At 45.4% G+C, this 23,381-nt stretch overlaps 3 protein-coding genes and 1 long non-coding RNA gene across 6 annotated transcripts; 2 read left to right on the top strand and 2 right to left on the bottom strand.

Moving 5' to 3' along the window:
- Nucleotides 1–334: 334 nt before the first annotated feature.
- Nucleotides 335–7,562, bottom strand: mdm2 (MDM2 proto-oncogene). 2 transcript variants are annotated; one of them, XM_061668102.1, is made up of 13 exons: nucleotides 7,436–7,562; nucleotides 6,102–6,353; nucleotides 5,283–5,337; nucleotides 4,569–4,643; nucleotides 4,349–4,482; nucleotides 4,206–4,255; nucleotides 4,050–4,108; nucleotides 2,853–2,940; nucleotides 2,583–2,773; nucleotides 2,389–2,517; nucleotides 2,246–2,314; nucleotides 2,045–2,171; nucleotides 335–1,620 (listed from the first exon to the last, which is right to left on the bottom strand). In XM_061668102.1, the coding sequence occupies exons 3-13, from the start codon at nucleotides 5,307–5,309 to the stop codon at nucleotides 1,190–1,192; spliced, it is 1,380 nt and encodes a 459-aa protein (XP_061524086.1). In that variant the 5' UTR covers nucleotides 5,310–5,337; nucleotides 6,102–6,353; nucleotides 7,436–7,562; the 3' UTR covers nucleotides 335–1,189. The 2 variants fall into 2 exon arrangements, with proteins under 2 accessions (XP_061524086.1, XP_061524087.1); XM_061668103.1 differs by lacking the exon at nucleotides 6,102–6,353.
- Nucleotides 7,563–8,208: 646 nt separating this feature from the next.
- On the bottom strand, nucleotides 8,209–16,198 carry nup107 (nucleoporin 107). Of its 2 annotated transcripts, none has more exons than XM_061667810.1 (27): nucleotides 15,930–16,198; nucleotides 15,249–15,331; nucleotides 15,053–15,148; nucleotides 14,734–14,828; nucleotides 14,507–14,636; nucleotides 14,328–14,431; nucleotides 13,650–13,765; nucleotides 13,515–13,563; nucleotides 13,254–13,325; nucleotides 13,093–13,181; nucleotides 12,719–12,794; nucleotides 12,537–12,650; nucleotides 12,013–12,103; nucleotides 11,842–11,921; nucleotides 11,673–11,732; nucleotides 11,453–11,598; nucleotides 11,311–11,359; nucleotides 11,158–11,227; nucleotides 10,970–11,084; nucleotides 10,642–10,835; nucleotides 10,463–10,569; nucleotides 10,283–10,385; nucleotides 9,633–9,775; nucleotides 9,076–9,201; nucleotides 8,890–9,003; nucleotides 8,639–8,806; nucleotides 8,209–8,569 (listed from the first exon to the last, which is right to left on the bottom strand). In XM_061667810.1, exons 1-27 carry the CDS (start codon nucleotides 15,935–15,937, stop codon nucleotides 8,462–8,464), a joined length of 2,706 nt encoding a protein of 901 aa, XP_061523794.1. In that variant the 5' UTR covers nucleotides 15,938–16,198; the 3' UTR covers nucleotides 8,209–8,461. The 2 variants fall into 2 exon arrangements, with proteins under 2 accessions (XP_061523794.1, XP_061523795.1); XM_061667811.1 differs by having other exon boundaries at nucleotides 8,210–8,569; nucleotides 10,642–10,831; nucleotides 10,969–11,084; nucleotides 15,930–16,197.
- On the top strand, nucleotides 8,925–12,769 carry LOC133397200 (uncharacterized). Its single transcript, XR_009767558.1, has 5 exons — nucleotides 8,925–9,235; nucleotides 9,528–9,635; nucleotides 10,287–10,387; nucleotides 10,484–11,982; nucleotides 12,609–12,769. It is a non-coding gene; the product is annotated as an uncharacterized LOC133397200 (long non-coding RNA).
- slc35e3 (solute carrier family 35 member E3) lies at nucleotides 13,554–23,058 on the top strand. The gene is made up of 10 exons (XM_061667812.1): nucleotides 13,554–13,843; nucleotides 14,160–14,263; nucleotides 14,341–14,970; nucleotides 15,041–16,652; nucleotides 17,635–18,074; nucleotides 18,555–18,665; nucleotides 19,438–19,596; nucleotides 19,682–19,764; nucleotides 20,368–20,452; nucleotides 22,472–23,058. Exons 5-10 carry the CDS (start codon nucleotides 17,670–17,672, stop codon nucleotides 22,571–22,573), a joined length of 945 nt encoding a protein of 314 aa, XP_061523796.1. The 5' UTR covers nucleotides 13,554–13,843; nucleotides 14,160–14,263; nucleotides 14,341–14,970; nucleotides 15,041–16,652; nucleotides 17,635–17,669; the 3' UTR covers nucleotides 22,574–23,058.
- Nucleotides 23,059–23,381: the final 323 nt, after the last annotated feature.

The following is a 23,381-nucleotide window of genomic DNA, read 5'->3' as shown; positions in this document are numbered from 1 at the left end:
TTGATCATCAAGCAATACTTAATTTGGGCGTCTGTAAACTGCTGAATTGATTTCACCCGGTGATGTTAAACACAGCTAATTAGTTTCATTACTCTAATTTTGCTTCGAGATTTTTTCGTTTCTTGCGGGGTTAATTTGAAAGCATCAGTAGTGCGTGACTGCATTTGCTGCCCTCTGTTGGCTTGGAGGACAAATGAAAGGGCCGCTGTAGTTTATGGCCTGGACTGTACTGTAGTAAAAATAAAAAAAAATCTTACACAAGTTCCCTTTGAACAGATTACTCCACTTCACTTACAGAAAAAAAAAAAAGCAAATGACATTATTCAACACAGTGTTTGCTTTTTTCACCATTCTGGGATTTGCTTTATTTCTCCAGATACCAAACAAGCTTTGAAAATGTATTTTTACAACATGCGATCTTTTCACTATTGTGTAATGCTATCATTAAGTTCCTAATAATTCTAAAATATATGCACCACTTCAATAAATAACTGCCCAAATAGAAGTCCCAAGTTTTCATCAAGACGGAGGCAGAGGTTTTAGTCATTAAGGACATTTAATATTGTAAGCTACTGCAACATGATGCCAATTGAACACGGAGCCTATAGGGAAAAAAGTATTCAATGATTCAATTAAATATATTGCACATAAGTTAAATATTGAAAGCACAAAGTTGCAACACATTAAATGCAAATATATTGCACTTGACAGTTAAAATATTAAGAATTATTAATTCTTTAGCGTACCGCACTTTGAGAATGTTGAGCATATTGTGTCATTTGAACATGAAAACGTCTCGTTACAAGCTACTGTAATAAAGCACAATGTGAGCAAAACCCTTTTATTATCAACTTCGGCGCGTTAGAAATCTCAACAATAGAATAAGCTTTTCAATCATGTTATTCAAACAACAAAGTGTGCGTGTGCTGAAATAAATAAACATGTCCATTGTGAACTGGTGCTCACCTTTCGGCACACAAGAAAACACTTTTTTTGGGGGGGGGGGGGGCGTTAATTTTCACAATAGCGACCTCTGGTGGGGAAAGTCGCAGCAACAACTAAAACATGAATTCACTTGACTGTTGATTAATCTACTGATTGTGTGATTGCACTGGAACTCAACTGAGTCTGGAACATTCTGCCTGTTGGAAAGGTGGAGACGACGAACGAGACGGGCACGCGGGACATCTCAGCTGAGGTAGGTGAGGACGACGGCCTGGATGGGCATCCGGCACACGGGGCACAGCTTGTTGTGCTTCTTCAGCTTGCGGGCGCACACGTAGCAGGACATCAGGTGTCCCGTCTTCCCGTGGACGATGCAGCCGTTCTTGGGCCGGGACTGGCAGATGAGGCACGGGTCCAGGCACGAGTCGGGCAGGCGGGCGTCGGCCGACACCGTTCGTTCCAGCTCGGGGACGACGACGGCGTCGGCGGGCTGCTCCTGGGAGTTGGCGGCGGACGACGGCTGCGAGTCGCACGTCGTCCACGACTTCTCCTGCGAGGACGAGCTGCAGGAGGACGGCGGGCGCGAGGCGGGCAGCGCATCCTGGGAGTCGGGCGCCGACGAGGCGATGACAGTCTTGCCGTCCGGAACGTCCACGCCGTCCTCGCCGTCGGAACCTTCGGGGAACCGAGGACAAAAACTACTGAACAAAACATGGATGCTACACAGGTGGGAAAAGACCACGCTCGTCATTTCATCTCATTGGATCCAAAATGGCAGAAAAAAAAATCCAAACATGTAATTAGCGTCTTCCAAAAAGGAAATCTTGCAAAAAGAAGTTTCATTTGGGACATTTCGGCATGAAAAATATGACTTTCCAATAAAGAAGCTTGTTTCCATTCCTCCCTACCGTCTTTCCTTCACTTAGTTCATTTGCAACGTGCATCACATCTGCTATTGGCCGCAACAATTACTTGGACAATTTCCAGTTCATGTGTACATAAAGAACGATGGAAGTGGGAAGAAAAGAAGAAAAGATGCTTGCTCAACATCCTTAACGTTCATATTGTGGATTTCTCTCAGCGAGGTCGTCGAACCGACCTGCAGCGTCGGCGCACGCCGGCAAGGAAGCGCAGCGCAGCCAATCCTGGCGCAGACTCCAGCAGCGCAGGCAGTTCCTCGGGAGAGGCGGGTTCAACTCGTCGCACCCGTCGCAGCGCCAGTAGTCCTGACGACGCAAATTAAGTCGTCACGACCTCGCCCCCGAAAGCGCCGACTTGGTCCGGGGGTCGGGTTACTCACGGCTTCGGTGATCTCGGTGTCTTCGTCGAACGAGTCGTCGTCGTCGAATATGGTGACCTCGTACACCTCCTGCGGCCACGAAAAGAAAACGTTCAACGGGTTCATTTTGGGCAGGAAACGAACGTGCGTGCGCGCCGTCCTGCCTGATCGTCAGCGGACAGAGCGGCGTCGTCTTCGCTGTAGTCATCAGAGTCGACGGACTCCACCTCGAATTCCACGCTGAAGTTGTCGCCGTCCGAGTCGGCGGCGGCCGTCGCGTCCGACCCGGCGGACTACAAAACACAACTGTTCAGAATTGTGCGCACACGCTGAAGCGCTGACGCCGTCTCGTACTCACGTTGCTCTCTGACGATTGGCTGCTGTGTCTGTCCCGTCCGCTTCCCAGTCCACCGATCACACACCAGGACAGGCTGTCATCAAAAGTTAGCGAGTAGCTGTCCGAGCGGCTCCTCTTGGCGCCCTCGCCGTCGTCCTCGGCCGCCACGGACCCGTTGTCGTTATCGTCCCCCTGTAAGCCGCAGGAGGGACCTGAGGGGGGGGGCGGGAGGGGCGGGGTCACGTGGCGACAAGAAGCGTCAAGAGCGTTTCCCGAGGGCCGCCGCCTCACCGGCGTCGTTGCTCCTGGAGCTCCTCGTACGCCGCCGCCGCCGTCGTCGTACGTCGGGGGGCGAGGAACCGCTACCCGCTGCCGCTTCCTGACGGGATCAAATGGCAAAATGTGGCGCCCAGCCGCTTTAACGTCCAATTGTGAGCGCAAAGCTTTGGAGCTTCATGGAAATAGTAACCACTTTCACTGGTTCCCTCAGGAACACACGCCGCAGTTTTATCCGGCAAAGCGAAGGACGAGAGGCCTCGGGGCGGAAACGGCATCAACGTATTCGCAAACTTTGAATGGCTACGAAGCGGAAGTGGCGCTGCGAGATGAACCCGACGCCGACGCTCATCGGACGCCAAAAAGGTGTTGGTCGATATAGACGGCAGTACGAACCCCAATTTGAAATCATGTCCCGTTTTTCAAAAAAGGGATGGAAGTATTTTTTTTTTTTTTTTTTAATCAGATTCATGGAAAAACTATTAATTTACTTCTTTACATTCTCACTCTGTTTTTTATACGAAGCAGTGCTAGTTTCATCAAAAAATAATTGAATGTGAACGTTCATGCTTCACTTTGCCTTTTTTCATATTGTTGTGCCATCCATTGCTCTTGCTCCCTCTCCATATAATGTATGCGTTACAAAGTGGGCGGCCGACCGGTTCGAGCGTCTGCCTCGCAGTGCCGAGGACCGGGGTTCAATCCCGGCCCCGCCTGTGTGGAGTTTGCATGTTCTCCCCGTACCTGCGTGGTTTCCTCCCACATCCTAAAAACACGCGCGGTAGATGGAGTGAAGACTCTAAATTGCCCGTAGGTGTGAATGAGAGTCCCAATGGTTGTTTGTTTGTGCCCTGCAATTGGCTGGCAACCAGTTGAGGGCGTACCCCGCCTCCTGCCCGATGACAGCTCAGATAGGCTCCAGCACGCCCGCGACCCGAGTTAGGAGAAGCGACTCAGAAAATGGAAGGATGAATGTTTTAAAGTGTCTTTAAAGACCTTGAAAAAAAAATGTAAGTGCCATAAATAGCATAAAGCATCGGGTCTTTGTACCGGTACATTGCAGATCCTAACTCCAGCGATGGAGGGGATATCTTTTTCTTTTTGGGAAAAGTGTTATTATATCGTCTTGTATATTGCAGATGTTCCTCTTTCTACAGCGTCTCGTTTGACAGTCCCTTTTTCCTCCGAACGGAAGTTGACATGCCGTCTGACCTGTGCGGATTGCTGCGTCTGGCTGCTGCCGGCACCTTCGCCGAAGCTCTGTGCCGATTCTGAACCACACAAACGCACAATATTATGATTATTATTGTTCATATTACGAGAGTGACAATGCTGAAATTACACAGCCTTTGTGTCAACATGTCCCACCTTGGCTCCTCACTCTCACCAGGTTCTTGGCAAGCATCGCAAACAAAATCCTGCACCCCCCAAAAAGACAAGAGGATTTCAAAGGTGAGGTTCAAAACGGGTCTTCGCCGCCGCCGCCGCCGTCGTCGTCGTCTGCATCTCACCGAGGCTGCTTGACAGAGAAGGTCTCCACTCCCAGTATGCGGCCGAGCGCGTCTTGGGCGCAGTGCACGATGTGCTGCTGCTTCTTGTCGTAAAGCTGCTTGCGGATGATGTACTGGCCCAAGTAGAACATCACCTGAACACGCCACAGTTGCCCACCGGTTACTAACTCGTGCCAGGCTTTTCCGTTACCTTTGTCAGGCGGCGCCGGCGACTTCGTACCTCCCTCAAGGTGAGGACGTCTTTGGTGGCTCCCGCCAGCTGGAGCAAAGTGGCTAACTCCGCCTTGGGCCGCACCTCAACACAAACCAGCAAGATAAGTTACAAATGACCCACTCACTAAGTGACTTGACTGTTGAGATGTCAAATGTGAGACTTGAAGTGTTCATGGTTTGAATCTGGAGGTCAATTTGAATTTTAGGAAGAAAATGTGATGAATTGTTACACGTCCTGAAGACGATGAACAGTTTCAACTTGTCATGTTTGAATGGGTCCAATAATGCGGGAGGAGGTAGAATGTTGGCACGGAATATTTGGAATAAGGCAAAATGCGGGGGAATTTTAAAAGCAGTTCAGTTGTGAAAAATGGAAAGACGAGTTCAATTGGGGAAAGGTCTCCATTCATCTCAATGGGAATTGTTTTCAAGGGAAATATTCGATTGGGTTGAATTGCTTTGAACGGGCAAAGAAATGTGGGAGGAGTACAATGGCGAAAATTGGCAGAAGAAGAAAAAAAATATTTTGAATAGCGTGCAAATAACTAATGACACACGTCAAGAGTACAAGGGGAAAAAATGCGGACTGCATCTCGCCAGAATTTCATCAGCTGTGATCGATTCTGTCTCATTCCATTTTCCCAGGTATGTCCAGATTATGATTAGGAGTAATATCGTAGGGTACAGCGCAAATTGAACAGAATATGCTCGGAGCACTCACCACTTTGTTGTAATCAGAAGTGTTCATGTTGTTTGTCAGTCGACGTGAAGACAATCTGCACACAAACACGATGCGATGACAATAATGTAGCACAATTAAGAGCGATAACCGGGAAAAGGAAAGGCCGGCCGGCGACAGCTTCCACACAATGTCTGAAGTGAGCTGCCAATCGCACGCTCAATATCGTTTTATGTAAAACACTAAACATCTCCAAAGTCAAAAAACAACAACAACAACAAAGTCGACTTGCAACATACCAAAACTATGAAACATTCTCGTCTTTTAATCTCCAAGTGGCGCACACGCCCATGAGCGCAATTTACATGTTGTTTATTTTGCATTCAACTTCCACAATGTCACAAAAATGCTCCCCTGCGCCAACAAAACAAACATTCATTCGTTCTCCCGACCTCCTTCGGGACAATTCAAAGCTTTGATATGATTGTGATGCATCATCGCAGCAGGAATAAAAGATTTTTGGAACAAACAAACATATTACACGATTAAAAGGTTGGTTTTTTTAAATATATTTTTTCCCAAAATAAAAGGCATATTATTAAGAGTATAATAAGCACTTTTTAAATTCACTCGTTAAGATTAGGACTTCCTTCCCTTGTTCAACTTTGACATTAACGTCATCATGTTACAACTTTTATTTTTAAGTTACTGCCACTTTTTTCCCCCAAAAGCAGGCAAGGTTTTAATTCCTTTCGGCGTACTTCGGTTGAATTGCGATTAAAGCGATGACGGGTTCCGATGAATGAAGTTTGCCTCCAAAGCATTGAAGCGGCCAAAATGTTCCAAAGGTTCCAATCTTACCGGAGTCCGCCGCCGTCGGTGTTCCTGCCGTCGGCGTTCCTTCCATGTGTGCAAGTGGCAAAGCGTTAAAGTGCAGATGAGGAGAAAGAGCGGAGGCACCGGCGGCGGCTGCTCTTATAGCGACGCCGGGACATGTCGGGACTAGACTGACACTTGAGGGAGTCCACCGAGTCGAGTCTGTCAAGTGCGTGTGGTGGGGGGGGGTGGGCAATCAGGGCCAGGCCGGCTGACTCAGCGGCGCCACTGCAACAGCTGATTACATTACACACACTCACAGACATGCCGGGACTAGTCCGATGTGACTCAACGCTGTCTCGTCACCATGCTAACCAGGGCCCAACTCAGTTACATGTGGACTGCGACATCTGACGGCAGCAGACGTCGTCTTGTCTTCAAGTTCCTATTCAACACACCCCCAATAGCTGAACATTTGTATTATTTCAAATACACCTATTTTGTACCCCTCCCGCCCGCTTTACACACATTTCAATGTATTAAAACATATTCCAACTTATTATAAACACACTTTTGAAAGTATTCCTTCGCCCCTGTTGTAACGCTCCCCAGACGATCGTATAACATCACTTTGAGGAGACGAAAAGAAGACTCGCTCGCAGTTCTCCCAAATATGCGGCTAATCGCACTTTCTTTCTTTGAAGTTTACTGTAAAACTGACACTAATCGATTTTGAGGCATCAATTTCATATTTGTTCTGTAATCCTGCTGCTCTAAAAAAAAAAGAATTTTAATTTAGACACTTGAACAGAAAGTAAGCAGTAGTGCGTCGCACATGTCGTCACCCGCGTGCGAATAAATATGCCCGGACTTGTCCCGGGCGCGTGCGTGTGCGCATGCGGGTTTCGCTCCAACCAGACGTTTTTTTGCCCCATTTTGTGACGTTCAAACACCAGCACAACACACCAATGGAGGATTCAAAAGCATGTTTGTTAATCCTCTCTCTTGTGGCAGCCGGTGGAACAAGAAAATCGAAACTTCAGTTTATCTTTGAATTGAAACCAATTTTACACCACGTTGCGTGTGTTGGTCACGCAACAATATCGCATAATTGTGTCGAAACTTGAGATTCTTTGACGTAACACCGACTTACTACACGGCGTGTATTGCTCACTCGAAATAAACGCCGAATGGTGAAGCTATGACCCATAAAACAAAAACACCTCGTCTTCCGTCTGCTCAGCCAGGAAAGTCCGAGGCTCCGCGGCCTACTAGCACACGGCTAATACACGCCAAATACCGTCACTCACTCGCGTATCTAGCAAGCTTTATGAGATAATAATTTTATTAAAATGTCATGCATGTCATTATTAACATACCCGTTTCGTCCAGTAACGGTTTTAGTCCATTTTTTTTGCTTGAAACAGCACTTTATTGGAAAGTTAAAACTTCCGCTCGTAGATGCTCGTGTTTACCTCTTCGACAGTTAAAACTTCCGCTCGGAGAGACGCGTTTACCGCTTGTGCATGTGACAGCGCCTCTGCAGGCCTAACACTGACGTTGCAGTTGTTTTGTAACGTTCCCTGCTACAGACCCACTTAAAATACGAAAAAAACAAGCAGAATGTCCCTGAACCTGTGATCTATCCAGGTTCCGTGAAATGTAACTCGGCATTAGAAATTATATAATTTTTAGACTCACAAGTAATTAATTTTTTTTTAAATGGACAGCACAAATGGGGATTTCTTATTGTCTTATTTCCCAGATGGCCAGTCAGTTGAATGTCCTGGAGCGAGCTACAACAGCAGCTTGCTTGTTTTTCTTATCTTCTTATCTTGATTTTTCCCAACGCAATAAAGAATACGTTTCTCCCCCATGACATTTGTAAGGGTCAAACAAAAAGTGCAGGGAGCTCCCAGCCTCAGCAGCATCTCTTATCAAGTTAAATGAAAATGTAAACAAACTGCTCCCTTATGTTATCTACAGTAAATAGTTTTCCAAAATTTCAACAGAACTGAAATGTTAATTTTTCAATTCTTTGTTTTTATTTCAAACAAAAACAAAATGTGCAGGGAGTTCTCAGTGTCAGCCGCATCTCTTATAAAGTTAACTGAACATTTTAATAAATAATTCCCTGAAGTTTACCTAGATTTAAATCGATCCCTGATCGGACGTCGGACTTTAAAAAATAAACTAAAAGAAAAAAGCGTCCAAATTCCAAATATTGGCACAGATGATTGCTCCATGCCAACTGCTGTTAACCAATTCATTACCTCTCATCCTATAAAACAAAGAACAAGCGTTTTGGCTGCAGAGCCAGTCGCTCCACTTCAAACAACCAACCCATGCTGCAAAACAGATATTTTATTAGGAAAATATGGACAACCAAAACAATCCAGGGACCCTCACGGCTGTAACTCGTAGCCGAGCGGGTCGAGTCCCTGGTCCAACAGCGACAGGGACGACTCCCTCAACTTCTGAACAAATCGTCTCAGCTCGTCTTTAGAAAACACCTGAAAAAGCACAAACCAACTGTGAGCCCGAAACAAGACGCAAAATGCCAGAAACAGCAGCAAGGTCACCTTGTAGAGGCCGTGATGGTCGGCCGAGATGATGTCGGCGAGCCGCAGCGCCTCCTGGTGTCTGGAGGAGCTCTGCAGCACGCTGAGCAATAGGAAGGTGAGGCGGGGCAGACACAGTGAGCGCAGCGCCGACATTTGGTGGCTGCGCGCCGCATCCTGCTCGGAATCCTGACAAAACAATTCAGCAAACCGTCAAATATCCTTCCCGCTCGCTCACACGTAGGGAAAGCCAGTCGGTAAGCTTTGCCCACCTGCACGTTGTCCACCATCCAGCCGCCGTCGACAAACAGCAGCACGTTGTAAATTCTTTCCTTCACGTCTTCGGTCAGGACGTCCAAGCGGCCTGACCAGGCGCACAGCGCGGCCTGACGTCACAAGCGCATTTTGAATACATCGTACCTGTAAAAAAAATCTGTGATTTCCTCAGGTGCGCATACCTGGTACTCTTTCTCTCTCATCTCATTGGCTACTTGCTCGGTGAATTTCACTTCCGGTGCAGGCGTTGGCTTCTGGGGGGCGGAACTACTGTGACTGAACCAGTCGGTGAAGGCTTCGTGGGCTTCCTGGAAGAACATTTCATCTTTCATAAAAACTAAGGTCTGTGCGAAGTGTCTTTTAGCCCGCCCTTCTATTCCGTTTCGCTGTGAGTAAGGCTCTGTCAGCGAAACTGTCACTGTCTGACAGTATGCTGCCTGTATGCATTGCTGCTCCATGTGTGTTGTTTGAAAGTATAGAATTAACGAAACATCAATGCTAATTTCCAATCGTGAGTCTCTGGCATTTCGCAATATAGGTTAACTGTAACATAACATACTTTGATTATTCCAGAGTTTGGTTGAACATTTCGGTGTTTATCATTTCCAATGTGTTTGATTCTGTTTTGTGTCAGTTCTCCAGGAAACTTCAACCGGGAGTGACAAACTTTGCCTCGCATCTGGAGACGTGTGGTGCGAGAGAGCGAGGACTAAAGTCATTGATTACGGCAGACACCGACCAGGTAGGCTCTGATGCACAGATGCTCTCTGATTGCGTTGTCATCCTCGGCGGGTAGAGGAGACGCCTGGCAGTAGATTTGTCGCATGGAATCCTCGGGAACTTTGGAGAAGACCGCCTTGGCCGCATCGTGTTTCTCCAGAGCTGCGTCAACATTTTGAATAACACAAACTCCCACAATTAACTTGAAGTGTCGTTCAGCATCTTTAGACAGCTTTTCAGATTTGAAACATTTTCAAGTTTTTTATATATATATATTTTTTTTTAAATCTTACACAACTGACATCTTTGTTTTGAAATTCTATCAAAGTGCAGGGAACTCCCGGGCTCAGGAGCATGTCTTATAAAGTTAAATGACAACTTCAACAAATAAACTGCTTTCTACACTAAATAAAGCTTTCCAAATGTTCAATATAAATGAAACGTTAATATTTCAGTTATCCGCCTCTGTTATGAAGTTCACTGAAAATGTAAATGAATACATAGTTCCCTGAAGTTTACCCAGTTTTAAATTGATCTATTATCGGTCGTCGGTTTAAAAAAAAAAAAATTCGATTATCGGTGCAGAATTATATTTTATATAGAGTCATGTATTTATTATTGCAAAACAACTTTTACACGTTAATCCTTTTTTTTTTTTTTTTTTTTTACCCAGAAATCTTCTCATGATTGCGTTGGACTGCTTCAGGGCTTCAGCCCGGTGGGCGGCGTCAAACAAAAGCCAGTCGATCACGTCGATCTTCTTCTGGTCGTCCTGTAAGAACGCAGCACAACTTCGGTCACCCTCACAATGGAGAACACCACTTGGTGGTTTTTAGCTTCAAAAGCAACCTTTGTGGTTCCAATTTCCAGAGTCTGCCTGTGGTGCGTGAACTCGGCGTCTTCTCGCTCTCTCACCGTCTCCACCACCAGTTTGGTAACAGCAGCCACATCCAAACCTATACAAACAAAATGACTCCAAATGTGCCCGTCTCCCCGCTGGCTGTTTAAAATCCAGTTTCCGCTCTTACCGGCCTCCGTGGCGAGCTGCAAGCAGCGAGGACGCAACTCCGACTGGCTGACTGTCTCCAGGAAGGCGGCGTATTGAGCCGTTGCCAGGTCGGCCGGCAGCTGGCTGACGTAGCTCGCCACCAGGTCCGTGCGCTGGTCGCGAATGAGCGGGGTCACGTACGCCTTCAGCACATCCACGCACACGTCCTCCTTCAACACAGACATGTTACAAATGACACCCACCCCCAAAAAAACCCAAAATGTTTTGTTTTGATGAACAAAAACAGCACTGTGTTAAATAAACATCACACCCTGTAGCAGTCATCTGGAGGATTCCGACTGCTTACCTTCAGGGCCAAACCCAAAGAGCGGAAGAATAGCAGCAGGTGAGTCATGAAGCGCAGCAGATGCGAGGGGAGCGGCTTGGATGCTGTCAGCCAATCACCAAACTCCTCCAGAAGACCTGCAAGAAACATCTTGCCACTTACGCGAGGTCCTCCGAGTGCTCACGGCTGAAGAGGATGACGGGATCTTACCGTCCAGGTCTCCCAGTATGACAAATTTCTGAATGACATGATAGTGCTCTTGCGTCTCCTCCAGCACCCTCTGCACACACACAAACGCACGCATCAATCATGTGGGTTCGGCGATGTAACCTTCACAACAACCAATCACATTCAGTGATTTACTTTTGATTCTGACGCTTGGAGCTCCTCAAACACCTTTTCCATAGTCCAGCTGAGGAGACAAGTGACAGCATGAGGGACTTCCTTCGGTTGAAAAAGCTCACGACTGACTTTGTGTGTGTGTGTGTGTGTGTGTGTATCGTACTTGGCTTCCAGGTATTCCTGCGGCAACGTCTCCACTTCCTCGTGGGCCATCCCCAACGACATCAGATGCTTTTCCACCAGCGTGTCCACCATAACTCGGAAGTACGCCCACACGCAGTCCTCCCACGACTCACACACAGCTAGCACCTAACACACACACAGTTAGCTTAGCATCTTAGCACACTGGAGCAAACCAGAAACGTGTGATTGTCGCATCTTACAGGTTTCAGATTTCCACTCAGGCTAGCATAGATGGCTCGCTCATATCGGTTTATCTGCTCCTGGAGAACACACACTGTGATTGTTTGCTTCATTCAAAAGTTGAAGACACTCAACTTTAGTGCACTTTTGGCAGTTCTTGAAATTTCCTGCCAGTGTGTGCCCGCGTACCTCCTCGGCCATCCTCCAGGTGCAGGCCTTCCAGATGCCTCTTTGAGGATTTCCTTCAACCGGCTGCAACTCTACGCTGCCTGCAGAGAGGAGACAAATGTACTGAAGAGAGGTCAAGGACATGACCGCGTGAGGCAGCGGGTAAGTTGTTTTACGGAGGGGAAAGAGGACCAGAGTTGATGTTGGGATCGTGGTAGAGCTTCCAGCCTTCCAGAGTGGCTGCTCTCCAGGCCTGACCGCAGCGCATGCACAGCCTCTGAGCCTTCACACATGCAAAAACAACAACATAAGAGCTTTTATTATTATAAACCAGGGCTTTTAAAGCATATTTTGAAAATGAACCGATGGACCAGGTCATTCATAGATGAGATTTTTTTTATTTCGAGAACACTTTAACAACCACAGCTGTAACAAAGTGCTGTTAAAATGGGGAGGGAAATAGCATATTTTACTAACCAATCATTTTTGTTTTAATTGTATTCATGTGAATCAAATAAAATATACAATGTTAAATGTATATGTACAATTAATAATTTACAATCATAATTTACAACACACAAAACAATCATTTAATAAAATGAATGAAAAACGTTACGTATATGTAAAGATTGAGTTGACTAATATTTTTGAGCCATACTTTTCCCACCCCATTTTTAACCCATCAAATGATGGGAGTGCGCTGGCCCTTTAAATACCTCCTCGGTCATGCCGGCCCGGATGAGAGTGAACAGGTTCTTCAGCAGACGGACGTCGTCTTCCCGGTCCAGGTCCACCAGGGGACGCTGCTGGCGGAGGGGAGCGTCCGGGTCCTGAAAGCAAACGTTAAACGTCACGCGCCTGGGGTCAGCTCGGGTGTCGTCATGGCAACGGGCCTCACCAGCTCAGTGACCAGAGGGACGGCGAAGACATTGGTGCTCTTGATTCTCAGCTTCAGTGAGTGCAGCGTGTTCTCCCTAACACACACAAACTTTACTGCTGCTCCGTGTGTGTTAAAAAATGTCAAAGTACCGCAATGTCGATGCCAGTTTCTGTCAGCCCGTCTGTGGCGTTTAGCATTCATTATATGTTAGCATTGAGTTGGCGGACATTTGTTAATTTAAGGCTCGGTTGAACATTTTTGTACTACTAAGCAATACTTTGAAAAGGATTTTTTAATAGGTTTAATTTGTATATTTGGTGTGTAGGTTAGGGAGGATTTGGAATGCATCCTTTACTCACAAAAACCTTAAAAGCAGACAGGCTAGAACTCACCAGCAGACATTTTTAGCGTAATACTCAATGTTGTCTGAAAAGTCTCCCATCTGATCCTTGGCGATGTTCTCCAGCCAATCAACGACCAGCTAGAAGTGAGAAGGGAGGTCGCGGTGAGCGAAGCACGAAAACGACAACACTGGGCTCAAAAGTGTCGTTACCTGACTTTGACGTACGATGGCGTCGTGCTGGAAAAGCTGCTTCACCACCACCTTCTCACTTTCATTGGGAATCTGCACACACAATTAATCCATATGACTATGAAATAAATTCCCCTGAACTCCCAGTTAATTACCATGGAAGGTTTCCAGTTTGGAATACTTCCAAAATTCCCATGGAAATTGTCCACCCATTGGCAAGCCTAACATCAAGAGAGAGTGTTGCCATGACAACGTGTTTAATGTCAGCAGTCAGTCACTCACAGCAGCGTCGACCATCATGTCGTCTTCCAGGGCCAACTGGACGCGATCTCTGCAGAAAGAGAGACGGGGAGGAGCCGGTCAGATCGAGTCAGATGCGAGGCGCCGTCAACGGGAAGCGGGCGCACGGCCGTCCACCTGTAGAGGGAGGAGACGAGTCTCCAGGAGTGGCTCTCCTGCTGCAGGAGCCAGCGCACTCCTGCCGTCTTACTGCTCTGACCCGCTCGTAGCACTAGCGGCTGGAGGGCTTCTACCTGCAACACCGAAAGCAAGATGTGGAATATGGCCCATTTGTGCAAGTGATAGATCAGTCTCACATTTTATCCCTTCAAGTAAGTCCCGAGTGGCAAAAATTGTCACTAAAGTTCAAACAAGTCAAACTCGGATCAAGCAAGTCGTACTAAGTTGCATGGTCACAACCAGACATGGGTAGCAAAGCGCTACATTTTCTCAATTACATTTACTTGAGGAATCTTTTGGAGAAATTGTACTTGTCAGAGGAGTTTTAATTCAACATACTCTTTAGTTTTACTTGAGTAGTTTTGTTGAGAAGAAACAGTATTTTTACTCCGTTGCATTGAGCTACATTCTACTAACTACTTTTATTTTTATGAAACTATTATTGTTTGTGTGATGTTTGTTTATCAGAGAGACCTCCGCCACGGGTGCCATTACGTGACTCAGTTTCACCAATCCAACGGAACTACTAGTGACGTTTGACTCAATTTGACCAATCAAATTGAGCCAAGCAGGTAAAAAAAAAAAAAAAAACTGAAGAAAAGTCAAGTCACGTTACTCGCATCCCCGCTTAGCTACCTTGTCCTGGCAGAGGGTCTGGTAATCCTCCAGAAGCTCGAACACGGCAGAGGAGGAATGTTTCAAAAAGGAGGCGAGGAACTCTGGGAAAAGACTGGTGGCCGCTGCAAAGACCAGAACCAAAGCATCAGACGGAAACCGCACCGTGACAGGAGACGGAGTGCGTTGGTTTCACTCACCAGCCTCTCCGGGGTCATCGTCCCCTAGCAGGGCTGAGCTGAGGTGGGGGATGTCCTCGGTGAAGAAGCTGCTGTTCTCCAACATGGGGGACGGGTATATGCTGTTAGTCCATTCGCTGTCATCCAAATTCTACACACAGCAACAAGGTTCTTGGTCATATTCAGCAATTTGTCAGTCAACTCGTCTGCTTAATAATATTCAGAGGTGATCAATTTTGTTTTCTCACCAGACTGCCGAGTGCGTTTCTCGGTGTGTGCGCGGAGTGTGGGGTTCGGCCCACGGGACTAAAAATGGCAGAAAGGTCTGGAACCCTGGGAGTTACTGCAGGGAGAGGATTTGAAATTAAACCGGAAATGAGGCTTGAATTCATCTGAATAGACATCTCACATTTGGGGTTGCAAAGGGGTGGAACATTTCCAATCAGTTTCCAGAAAAAAGGAAGTTTGGCTGAAGAATTTGGGAAGTAAGCATAACTATAAAAATACCCATTATATGAACTCATGGAAAGTTTCCAACCTTAGCAATTCCCATAGGTTTTGCCCTACCAGCTTGTCTGAAGAGTGAAGCAGGTGTGTTCCTCGACAGGGAGCGGGCCGGCGTTACCGTGGCAATGTCGCGACTGCCGTTGCCAGGTGAGTGGACTGAGATCAGCGGCGCTCAGGAAAACAACAACACAGTGTGACATGAAAGCCAAATGGAGTCAGGCATCATCAATGTCACACACACAGTTTTTCAGGATACAAGCCACCTTTCGACTCCCTCGACGTGCAGCGTCTGACACCACGTCATCTCGGACCACAGGAGACAGCAGCTCACTTTGACCCCTAAATAGCAAGTATGCAAACAGAAAAACAGTCAGAACCATTTTGAGAGGAAATCACTCTCGCCCCCAAAAATGTATAAAAATAGTTCTCAGGGACAGACAATGTACCGGGTGTCCCTAGAGTCTGGAAACGTAGGAAATTGACGGCAATCATCTACCATTTCATTTATTTATTCATTTATCATTGTTGGAAGTACTATTGATGTTTTTTGTTGATATTCTATGAACTGAATAATATGTTATTAGAAACGTCATTTCTCGACAGGGGACAACCTGTAAATTACTACAACGGCAAAAAAAATATGCACAGGTAACTAGCCTATTGCGAGCTTATTTAATTTTTTGGGGAGTTTAATCATTCTGAACTTTGATGCCCAAAAGATGTATAGAAGTTGGCCACTGCTGTAAACACAATATTAGCCTGTTAGCATCTCCGATCAATGTGAACGGGGGGCGTTAGCACTTGCTAACAAATTCAAATAACTGGTCGACTCGTCAAAAGCCTTTAGAATAACACAACGATGTTTTCTCAACACAGTTAACGAAATCTTAAAAGAAGTAACAACTGTGTGAGGTTTAAAAAGTGAACATGTTCGTACCAGTCCATTTTAGCAAGTTGTCACTTCCCGCTTCACGAGGTTCAACTAGCTTCTTTCTTCTTCGTGGGAAGATTAAAGTAGCCCACTCGACTGTCGAAAGCACTAATGTGTTATAACGTGCATAACTTCAGATAAAATACAGTCCATGTTGCAAGTATTCACTATAAACGTTCTACAACCCTAAAATAAATAAAGACGCCTGAGGAGGCTCGTTTTACTCGTTGTATTGGTTTAATCTTTCGATTTGAGGACATTTGACTGCCGTGTGTGCTCAAGCCCCTTGGTGTCGCTGTGGTTGAAACGCAGATGCATGAGGAATTTTTATCTCATTTTCAGTTATATAAATCTAGTTTATTTACTGTTTGAATGTTTAAATACACGCCACACTTCAGACCATTCGGTAGCGGTTGTGTACGTAAACGTTATTTGCCAACCACCATTAAACACCAAGAGAAGAAGAAGAACCCGGAAATGGAATACAGAGCAGGCTTTCTTCCAGAGTTTGAAATCCGGACTCTGAGCGCTGAATTCAGCGGGCTCGGGGATCGAGCTACGCGGCGTCAAAAGTTCCAGAAAATCCCAAGCGGCGTGGAGCTGGCTCGGGGCTTTCAGGTTTGAGCATCCCGGGAAAAGACCTGGAACTTTCACCACGTTTGGTCCGATCGTCAATCCGATCTGGGGATAGTTAGTGTGACAGCAGCCCCCAGAAGATGAAGACCCCAGGTATTTATAAAAAAAAAAAAAATCTGGCTGCGTGGCAGAATTGCTTCTTCCTTGTCCTCTTGTCAACAGATCAACATTTGAATTCTCGGTCACTCTGATAAACACTTCAGGCCATTTCCTTGCCTCCCAATGCAAAATCCTCCATTATTTGCATTTTTATCTGAGATGTAAATTGGTCATGAACAGGGAGGCACATTAGAAGAAGCAATTTTACGGGGTGCTCAAGATGTATTTGGAATCACTCCGGCTACATTTCCGTTTGTCTAAGGACGCATAGAATTGTCACAAGTGGATATTTCTGTGTTTTGTGCATGAAATATTTGGAAATTCATGAGCGGGGAGACAATTAACTTCAATTCTGGACCTACTAGAAGAAAAAACAACAATCCAAACTGTTCTCTTTTTAATTCCCAGCTTCTTTTTTTTTTTTTAAACTGACACAAGGCTTTCAAATTTATTTGTTGAGTCTTTAGCAGCCGGCACGTAGCACCACCGGTTAGCACATCTGCCTCACAGTTCTGGGGACCGGGGTTCAAATCCCAGCCCGCCTGTGTGGAGTTTTCATGTTCTCCCCGTGCGCGGTAGGTTAATTGAAGACTTGAAATTGCCCGTAGGTGTGTATGTGAGTGCGAATGGTTGTTTGTTTCTATGTGCCCCGCGATTGGCTGGCGACCGGTTCAGGGTGTGCCCCGCCTCCCGCCCGAAGATAGCTGGGACAGGCTCCAGCACGCCCGCGACCCGGGTGAGGAGAAGCGGTAAAGACAATGGATGGAATCTTTAGTCCATTTTTGGGGATACTGGTTGCCACTGACTCCACTTTTTTATTTTGTCTTTCTGTTGTCCTCTGCTGACTTGACCTCTTTCACACATGCGCCTCCACTACACTACAGTTACACAAATCCTGTGAGTGCAAATTTGAATCTTGTTCTGTTTTTTTTTTTTGTTTTTTTTTTTTTTGCACCCACCGGATCGCCCTGTGCAGTTTGACCGTGTTGTTGAGAAAACCTCAAGCGCATCATGGCCGCCGGGAAGCTGCTCAACCTCTCTGCCTCGCGGCGCCTCGCGGCCGGCCTGCTGGCCAACCTGCTCTCCTCCATCTGCATCGTGTTCATCAACAAGTGGATCTACGTGCGCTACGGCTTCCCCAACATGACCCTTACCCTGGTCCACTTTGCGGTCACCTGGCTGGGGTTGTACGTGTGCCAGAAGATGGACGTCTTCTCCCCCAAGAGCCTGCCGCTGCGCAGGATCGCGTGGCTGGCGCTGAGCTTCTGCGGCTTCGTGGCCTTCACCAACTTGTCGCTGCAGAACAACTCCATCGGCACGTACCAGCTGGCCAAATCCATGACCACGCCCGTCATCATCCTCATCCAGTCGAGCTACTACAAGAAGACCTTCTCTACCAAGATTAAACTCACGCTGGTGAGCTTTATTTTTGGACCTTTCATTGAGGACCTTTCACTATGCATACCTTGACTGACATGAATGGAAATGCCATGGATCCATTTCAGCCCCCCCCCCCCCCAAAAAAAAATCTCCCAAAATCTTTTGTCTTATGTTTATTTTAGCATCACAATTCAATATAATAAGTGCATAGTGTAATCATGATCCCCAAATTTTGAGTTTGATGACAAGGTACTGCTGTACTTTTTTTTTTGTACTGGTACACTGTGCACCTTTGACAGAAATCACAATACACACACATCATCATCCCCCATGTGTCAGGAGGACAGAAAACGCGCAAAACAATGAATACATTCCTATTTCTGCTTGCGACACAAAGCAAAAAAATCGAGCGAGCGATGGGTCGGAACGGAGAAGACTTGTTGGGGTATACACGTAAGTCAAGGCGTAAATCTTGCTCAACATCAGCTGTCTTGTTCTGTGTTTGAACTTGTGCAGGTCCCGATCACATTCGGTGTGATATTGAACTCGTACTACGACGTGCGCTTCAATGTGCTGGGGACGCTTTTCGCCACGTTGGGTGTTCTGGTGACGTCACTCTACCAAGTGGTGAGCAAGCGAAACTCCAATTCTGCTTTTCTCAAATGAACAGTGGTGGCAAGTAACAAAGTCCAAATGCTGTCTTACTGGACTTGACTATTCATTTTTCCGGCAACTTTTGAATCCTACTCACTTCATTTGAAAACAGGTGTCTGTACTTTCCACTTCTTTCTTTGTCAAAATAGGCTTGTTACCTTTTTCAACCTCCATGGATGACATGACGTCAAAAAAAGAAGAAGAAGCAAGATATTTGCCTTCGATTGCTTATTTAAGAGAATTGGTTGACGTTGTCAGCTTTAAGAATGATTTGTAGCGACTGCGTTGCCTAAAAAGACACCAGCTTGTGAAGTTAAAAAAATCTTATTTTTTTGTTGTGCCAAATTATCAAAACGGCTACTGTATGTTTTTAATGGGAAAAATTCATTTTTGCTTTTGTATTTACTTAATTACATTTCAGTGTGTACTTTTTTATTTATTTTTTTTACTTTTAGTTAAGGAGTGGAATTAGTACTTCTTTTACTTTTTTTTTGGACACAACTATCTTGACTTCAACTTAAGTGCTACAGAATAAACACGACCTTAGCACATCTGGAAGTGAATAACTCTTTTTTTTTTTCTCCATTTTTTATCTTTTCATTTTTCAAAATGTTTCATCGTTTTTTATATTAGTTTTATTTTATCTTTTTATTGAACTATTTCAAATGTTTTACCCTTTGAAATGAGTTTATTGAATTTTTTTTGTAAGTATGACAGTGAAGCGCTCACTCCGTGTGTGTTTCAGTGGGTAGGAGCAAAACAACATGAGCTCCAAGTAAACTCCATGCAGCTGCTGTACTACCAGGCTCCTCTCTCGTCAGGCTTCCTGCTCGCCATTATTCCCTTCTTTGAGCCGCTCACGGGAGACGGAGGAATATTTGGACCGTGGTCTCTTTCTGCTCTGGTTGGCTTCAACACACGTCGTTTGCTTTTCATGCCGAACGTCGGGGCTTTGCTTTCAAGGTTGGCCGCGTCGTCTTGTTTTCCAGGTGACCGTGTTTCTCTCCGGAGTGGTGGCCTTCCTGGTCAACTTGTCCATCTACTGGATCATTGGAAACACGTCAGCTGTGACGTATCCTTAAGTCAGGGTTGCGCAAACTGCAGGAGAGGGGCCATTTCCAGTCTGCTGTCCGTTTATATATGAAAATGAACATTACCTTCATTGTACTACAGTATGTACTTTCTACAATAGGTGGCAAGCCGGAGTTGAGAATAAATATTTGCGAAAATATTTGTAACTAAAATTCTGACATTTCATTTCCCAATGAAAAAAGATAGTTGAGTTACAGCAGCAAAGAGCATGAATAACATTTTTTTTTTTTTTGGGGCACTACAGTGAACCCTCGTATATTTGCGATTCGGCGTTGGTGAATTAGCCTATTTGTGAATTTTTTTTCTTTTTTTTGGTGGGTGGGGGATCCTATCCTCAATTTTTGGAGATGTTTAATTTTTTCACAATTTGTTTTAAAATGCAATATTTTAATGCTCCAAAAATCCACCGCTAAAAATGAAAAGTTAAACTCGGACACTAAAATTCAAACTTAGAATTTCAAATTCAAAAATTCAGGGGAAGTTCAGCGAACCCTATTCTCAAATGTACATTTTTGTATTTTTATGGTGGGGGTTTCGGAGTCATGTTCACTTTCCGAGTTTGCCTTGACCGGAAACTTTCCAGCTACAACATGTTCGGCCACTTCAAATTCTGCATCACCCTCGTAGGAGGATATGTGCTCTTCCAGGACCCGCTGTCACTCAACCAAGTGAGACTTCCTGCGTTACTTTGAAATGTTTTGTTATCATACAGTGACACGTTGACTTCGGAGTGACCCAATGATGTGCGGTCTCTTGGTCAATTATTATTCTTTTTTTCTGACTTCATACCATCGACTTTCCCGTTCATTGTTTATGCGCTGAGGGGGCGCGACCACAGAATTCTGTGTTGCGACAAGTGCGGAGGATATTCGATGCAACGCGCCCTCGGTGACGTCAGAGAGCTCCTCCAAGAGCAGAGGGGCTGGCGGAGTGATTTCTGAATGCTATTTTGGCAGACTTGGAATGGAAACGGCAAAGGGAGAAATGGAGGGAGTTGTCATAATTGCGGTGTCCCACTATCGCGAGCTTTGGGACAACAGAAAAATGCTATAACGAGACATCTCTCCAGGAGGCTTTCAAACTGCTCCCTCAGCCTGAAACCTCAAAGCGCTATTTGTGTAACTGTAGCTCACAAACACCAGAAAGTAAAGGTATCAAGTGTTGAGGGAACTGTTTAGTGCTCTTATTTATTATTATTAATTCATTTATTTAATTAATGTCTTTTGGGCGGCACGGTGGATGGCTGGTTAGAGCGTCTGCCTCACAGTTCTGAGGACAAGGGTTCAATCCCCGACCCGCCTGTGTGGAGTTTGCATGTTCTCCCCGTGCCTGCGTGGCTTTTTTTCCGGGCACTCCAGTTTCCTCCCACATCGCAAAAACACGCGTGCTCGGTTGATTGAGGACTCTAAATTGCTGTCATGTGTGAATGTGTGAATGTGTGCGCGAATGGTTGTTTGTTTATATGTGCCCTGCGATTGGCTGGCGACCGATTCAGGGTGTACCCCGCCTTCTGCCCGATGATAGCTGGGCTGGGCTCCAGCACGCCCCCGACCCAAGTGAAGAGAAGCGGCTCAGAAAATGGATGGATGGATGGATGGATGGGCCCTACGAAAGTGATGCCAAGAAGAAGCAGCAGATGACGTCCATCAAATTAAAGCTTGAAATCATAGAAAAACATGAGTGAGGTGTGCGTTGAGTCGACTTGGCGGAGCACTACAAGTGTAGTACTTCTATGTTATGTACCATACTAAAGGAACCTGTGTTTTAATATCACCTATCAACTCTCGAGGTTCCATGCGTGTTCGTTTTCGTGAAAGAACTACAATTGTAACGACGTGTTAAAAGTCAACCAAGTTATTCCTGACAGAGGAGTCTATACATTTTTCAGAGCTCTGGGTCAGCAGCTCCGCTTATCGTAGCCTCAGCAGAGACAGCGCAGACTGAACAAAACTATCTGTTCCTGCCCCAGACTTAAACAAAGTCTCAGAGAGGAAGTATGGAATCGTCATCGTCTGATTGGTCCGTGGTCCATTGACGTCGTCATTGTTCTGCAGAATGATGGCCGTTTGCCGCTGGCTCCGCATTCTTGCTGCTCATAAAGTGAACAGCAACCCCCACGCAGTCATTGTCGTCTCCAACAGATGTTCCCCGCCGCCTCCTTGTGCACCCTTCTAGGAGCATTCCTGCATCACACCCTTATCTGATTTACATTTGATCCTCCCTGCAATAAAACACCCATGTTCACGCCCAGACTAGTTGCCCAATAATACCAAATATCACATTAATACTGAAGCAGAAGTAGTCGAAAAAAGCTTAATGTGAGCCAAGAGTATTAAAGTCATTTCAAACCAGAGGACCTCTGTTCATGAAAAGATGGAGAATGTGAGGAAAATGTGGTGAAAAAGGCAAAAAAAAAAAGATGAATTTCAGTGAAGTGAAAGAAAATCATTCTTTACATTTTATGTTATTACTTTGTTTTAATAAAGTTCAATACGATACAGTGCTATTTTTTCTAATTTTAAAAAAGGTTACAAAATGTTTTTTTGGGGGGGGTGGGCTGGAACAGATTAATGGTATTTCCATTCATATCAATGGGGAAAGTTGATTTGAGTGACAGAACAAATCAAATTCAAGATACTGCTGTATTTGCTTCCAACCGACTGTCTGTGGTTCCATGTCGCTCTCAGGCTTTGGGGATCCTCTGTACTCTGGTGGGAATCTTGTCGTACACTCACATCAAGCTGGCCGAGCAAGAGGAGGGAAAGAGTCGCCTGGCTCAGAGACCGTAGCGCCACCAAGCTGTCAATCATATGCTGGGAATCCCAGAATGAACTGTCTAAAAAAAAATGGAGCTTTATATTATTATGAGTATTTTTGTCAGCAAAAACTCAGATCCTGACAGGATGGAATGTGTGGCGCTTTGCTCCAGAAGAAGGAAATTAAGATGCGATGAAGGGTCTTGCAACACAAGATTGACAGTGCAAGCAGACATAACAGTGGACAAGTTGTAAAATTGAAAAGTGTTGAGTTATTCGCTAAATATCATTGATCTTTGTTCATCGATATATGCCGGCGATCCATAGTGACAGACAGAACAATTCAATTGTCTTCCACTCGATTTAAGAATTAATCTTTGTTTCCACTTATTGTCAGTTTGGGAGTCAATTGAGAGAAGATCACGAATTTAGTATACTGGATAAACGTTTTGTGATGCAAGAAATTTCTAATGTAAAATATGTGCTTCGTTGGCTCAATAAAGGTCGTGAAACAATGATCTCGTAGAAAAGCGTGTCATTTTTTTTTTCTGCCTGTCAGTATTTCACTGGCATGGATTGTTGAACAAAGATACCATAATTATTTGTCGTAAATACAGAATTTTGAGCCCTAAATTGGATAATTTCCCAAGGCGCACCTGATAATTCCTCACAACACACTGGTTGGGAATCACTGAATTATACTTTAAAGGCCTGGTCAAAGTGTCACATTTGTCTTCCTTGTTGTCATGTAATAATTAAAAAGCTTAAGTGTGACGTCAACGTGGTGTCAATTTATTGTTGACGTGACGTCAGACAAGTTGACACGTCTTCAGCATTTGAT

The sequence above is a fragment of the Phycodurus eques genome, chromosome 22, assembly GCF_024500275.1.
Source record: "Phycodurus eques isolate BA_2022a chromosome 22, UOR_Pequ_1.1, whole genome shotgun sequence".
NCBI lineage: Eukaryota > Metazoa > Chordata > Actinopteri > Syngnathiformes > Syngnathidae > Phycodurus > Phycodurus eques.
Note: the sequence above shows the minus strand (reverse complement) of the source record. Positions and strands in the feature narration are given on the sequence as shown.

Excerpts from the sequence above, each read along its gene's own strand:
- mdm2 (XM_061668102.1), bottom strand. The coding sequence starts at position 5,309 with ATGAACACTTCTGATTACAACAAAGTG. Across the intron at positions 4,644-5,282 it reads CTTCTGATTACAACAAAGTG|GTGCGGCCCAAGGCGGAGTT; the intron begins GTGAGTGCTCCG and ends GTTTGTGTTGAG. Across the intron at positions 2,315-2,388 it reads CTCTGTCCGCTGACGATCAG|GAGGTGTACGAGGTCACCAT; the intron begins GCAGGACGGCGC and ends TCGTGGCCGCAG.
- nup107 (XM_061667810.1), bottom strand. Across the intron at positions 14,637-14,733 it reads GAAACGCACTCGGCAGTCTG|AATTTGGATGACAGCGAATG; the intron begins GTGAGAAAACAA and ends TGCTGTGTGTAG. Across the intron at positions 8,570-8,638 it reads ACCATCACGGCCTCTACAAG|GTGTTTTCTAAAGACGAGCT; the intron begins GTGACCTTGCTG and ends GTGCTTTTTCAG.
- slc35e3 (XM_061667812.1), top strand. The coding sequence starts at position 17,670 with ATGGCCGCCGGGAAGCTGCTCAACCTCTCTGCCTCGCGGCGCCTCGCG. Across the intron at positions 18,075-18,554 it reads CCAAGATTAAACTCACGCTG|GTCCCGATCACATTCGGTGT; the intron begins GTGAGCTTTATT and ends GAACTTGTGCAG. Across the intron at positions 19,765-20,367 it reads GGAAACACGTCAGCTGTGAC|CTACAACATGTTCGGCCACT; the intron begins GTATCCTTAAGT and ends GAAACTTTCCAG.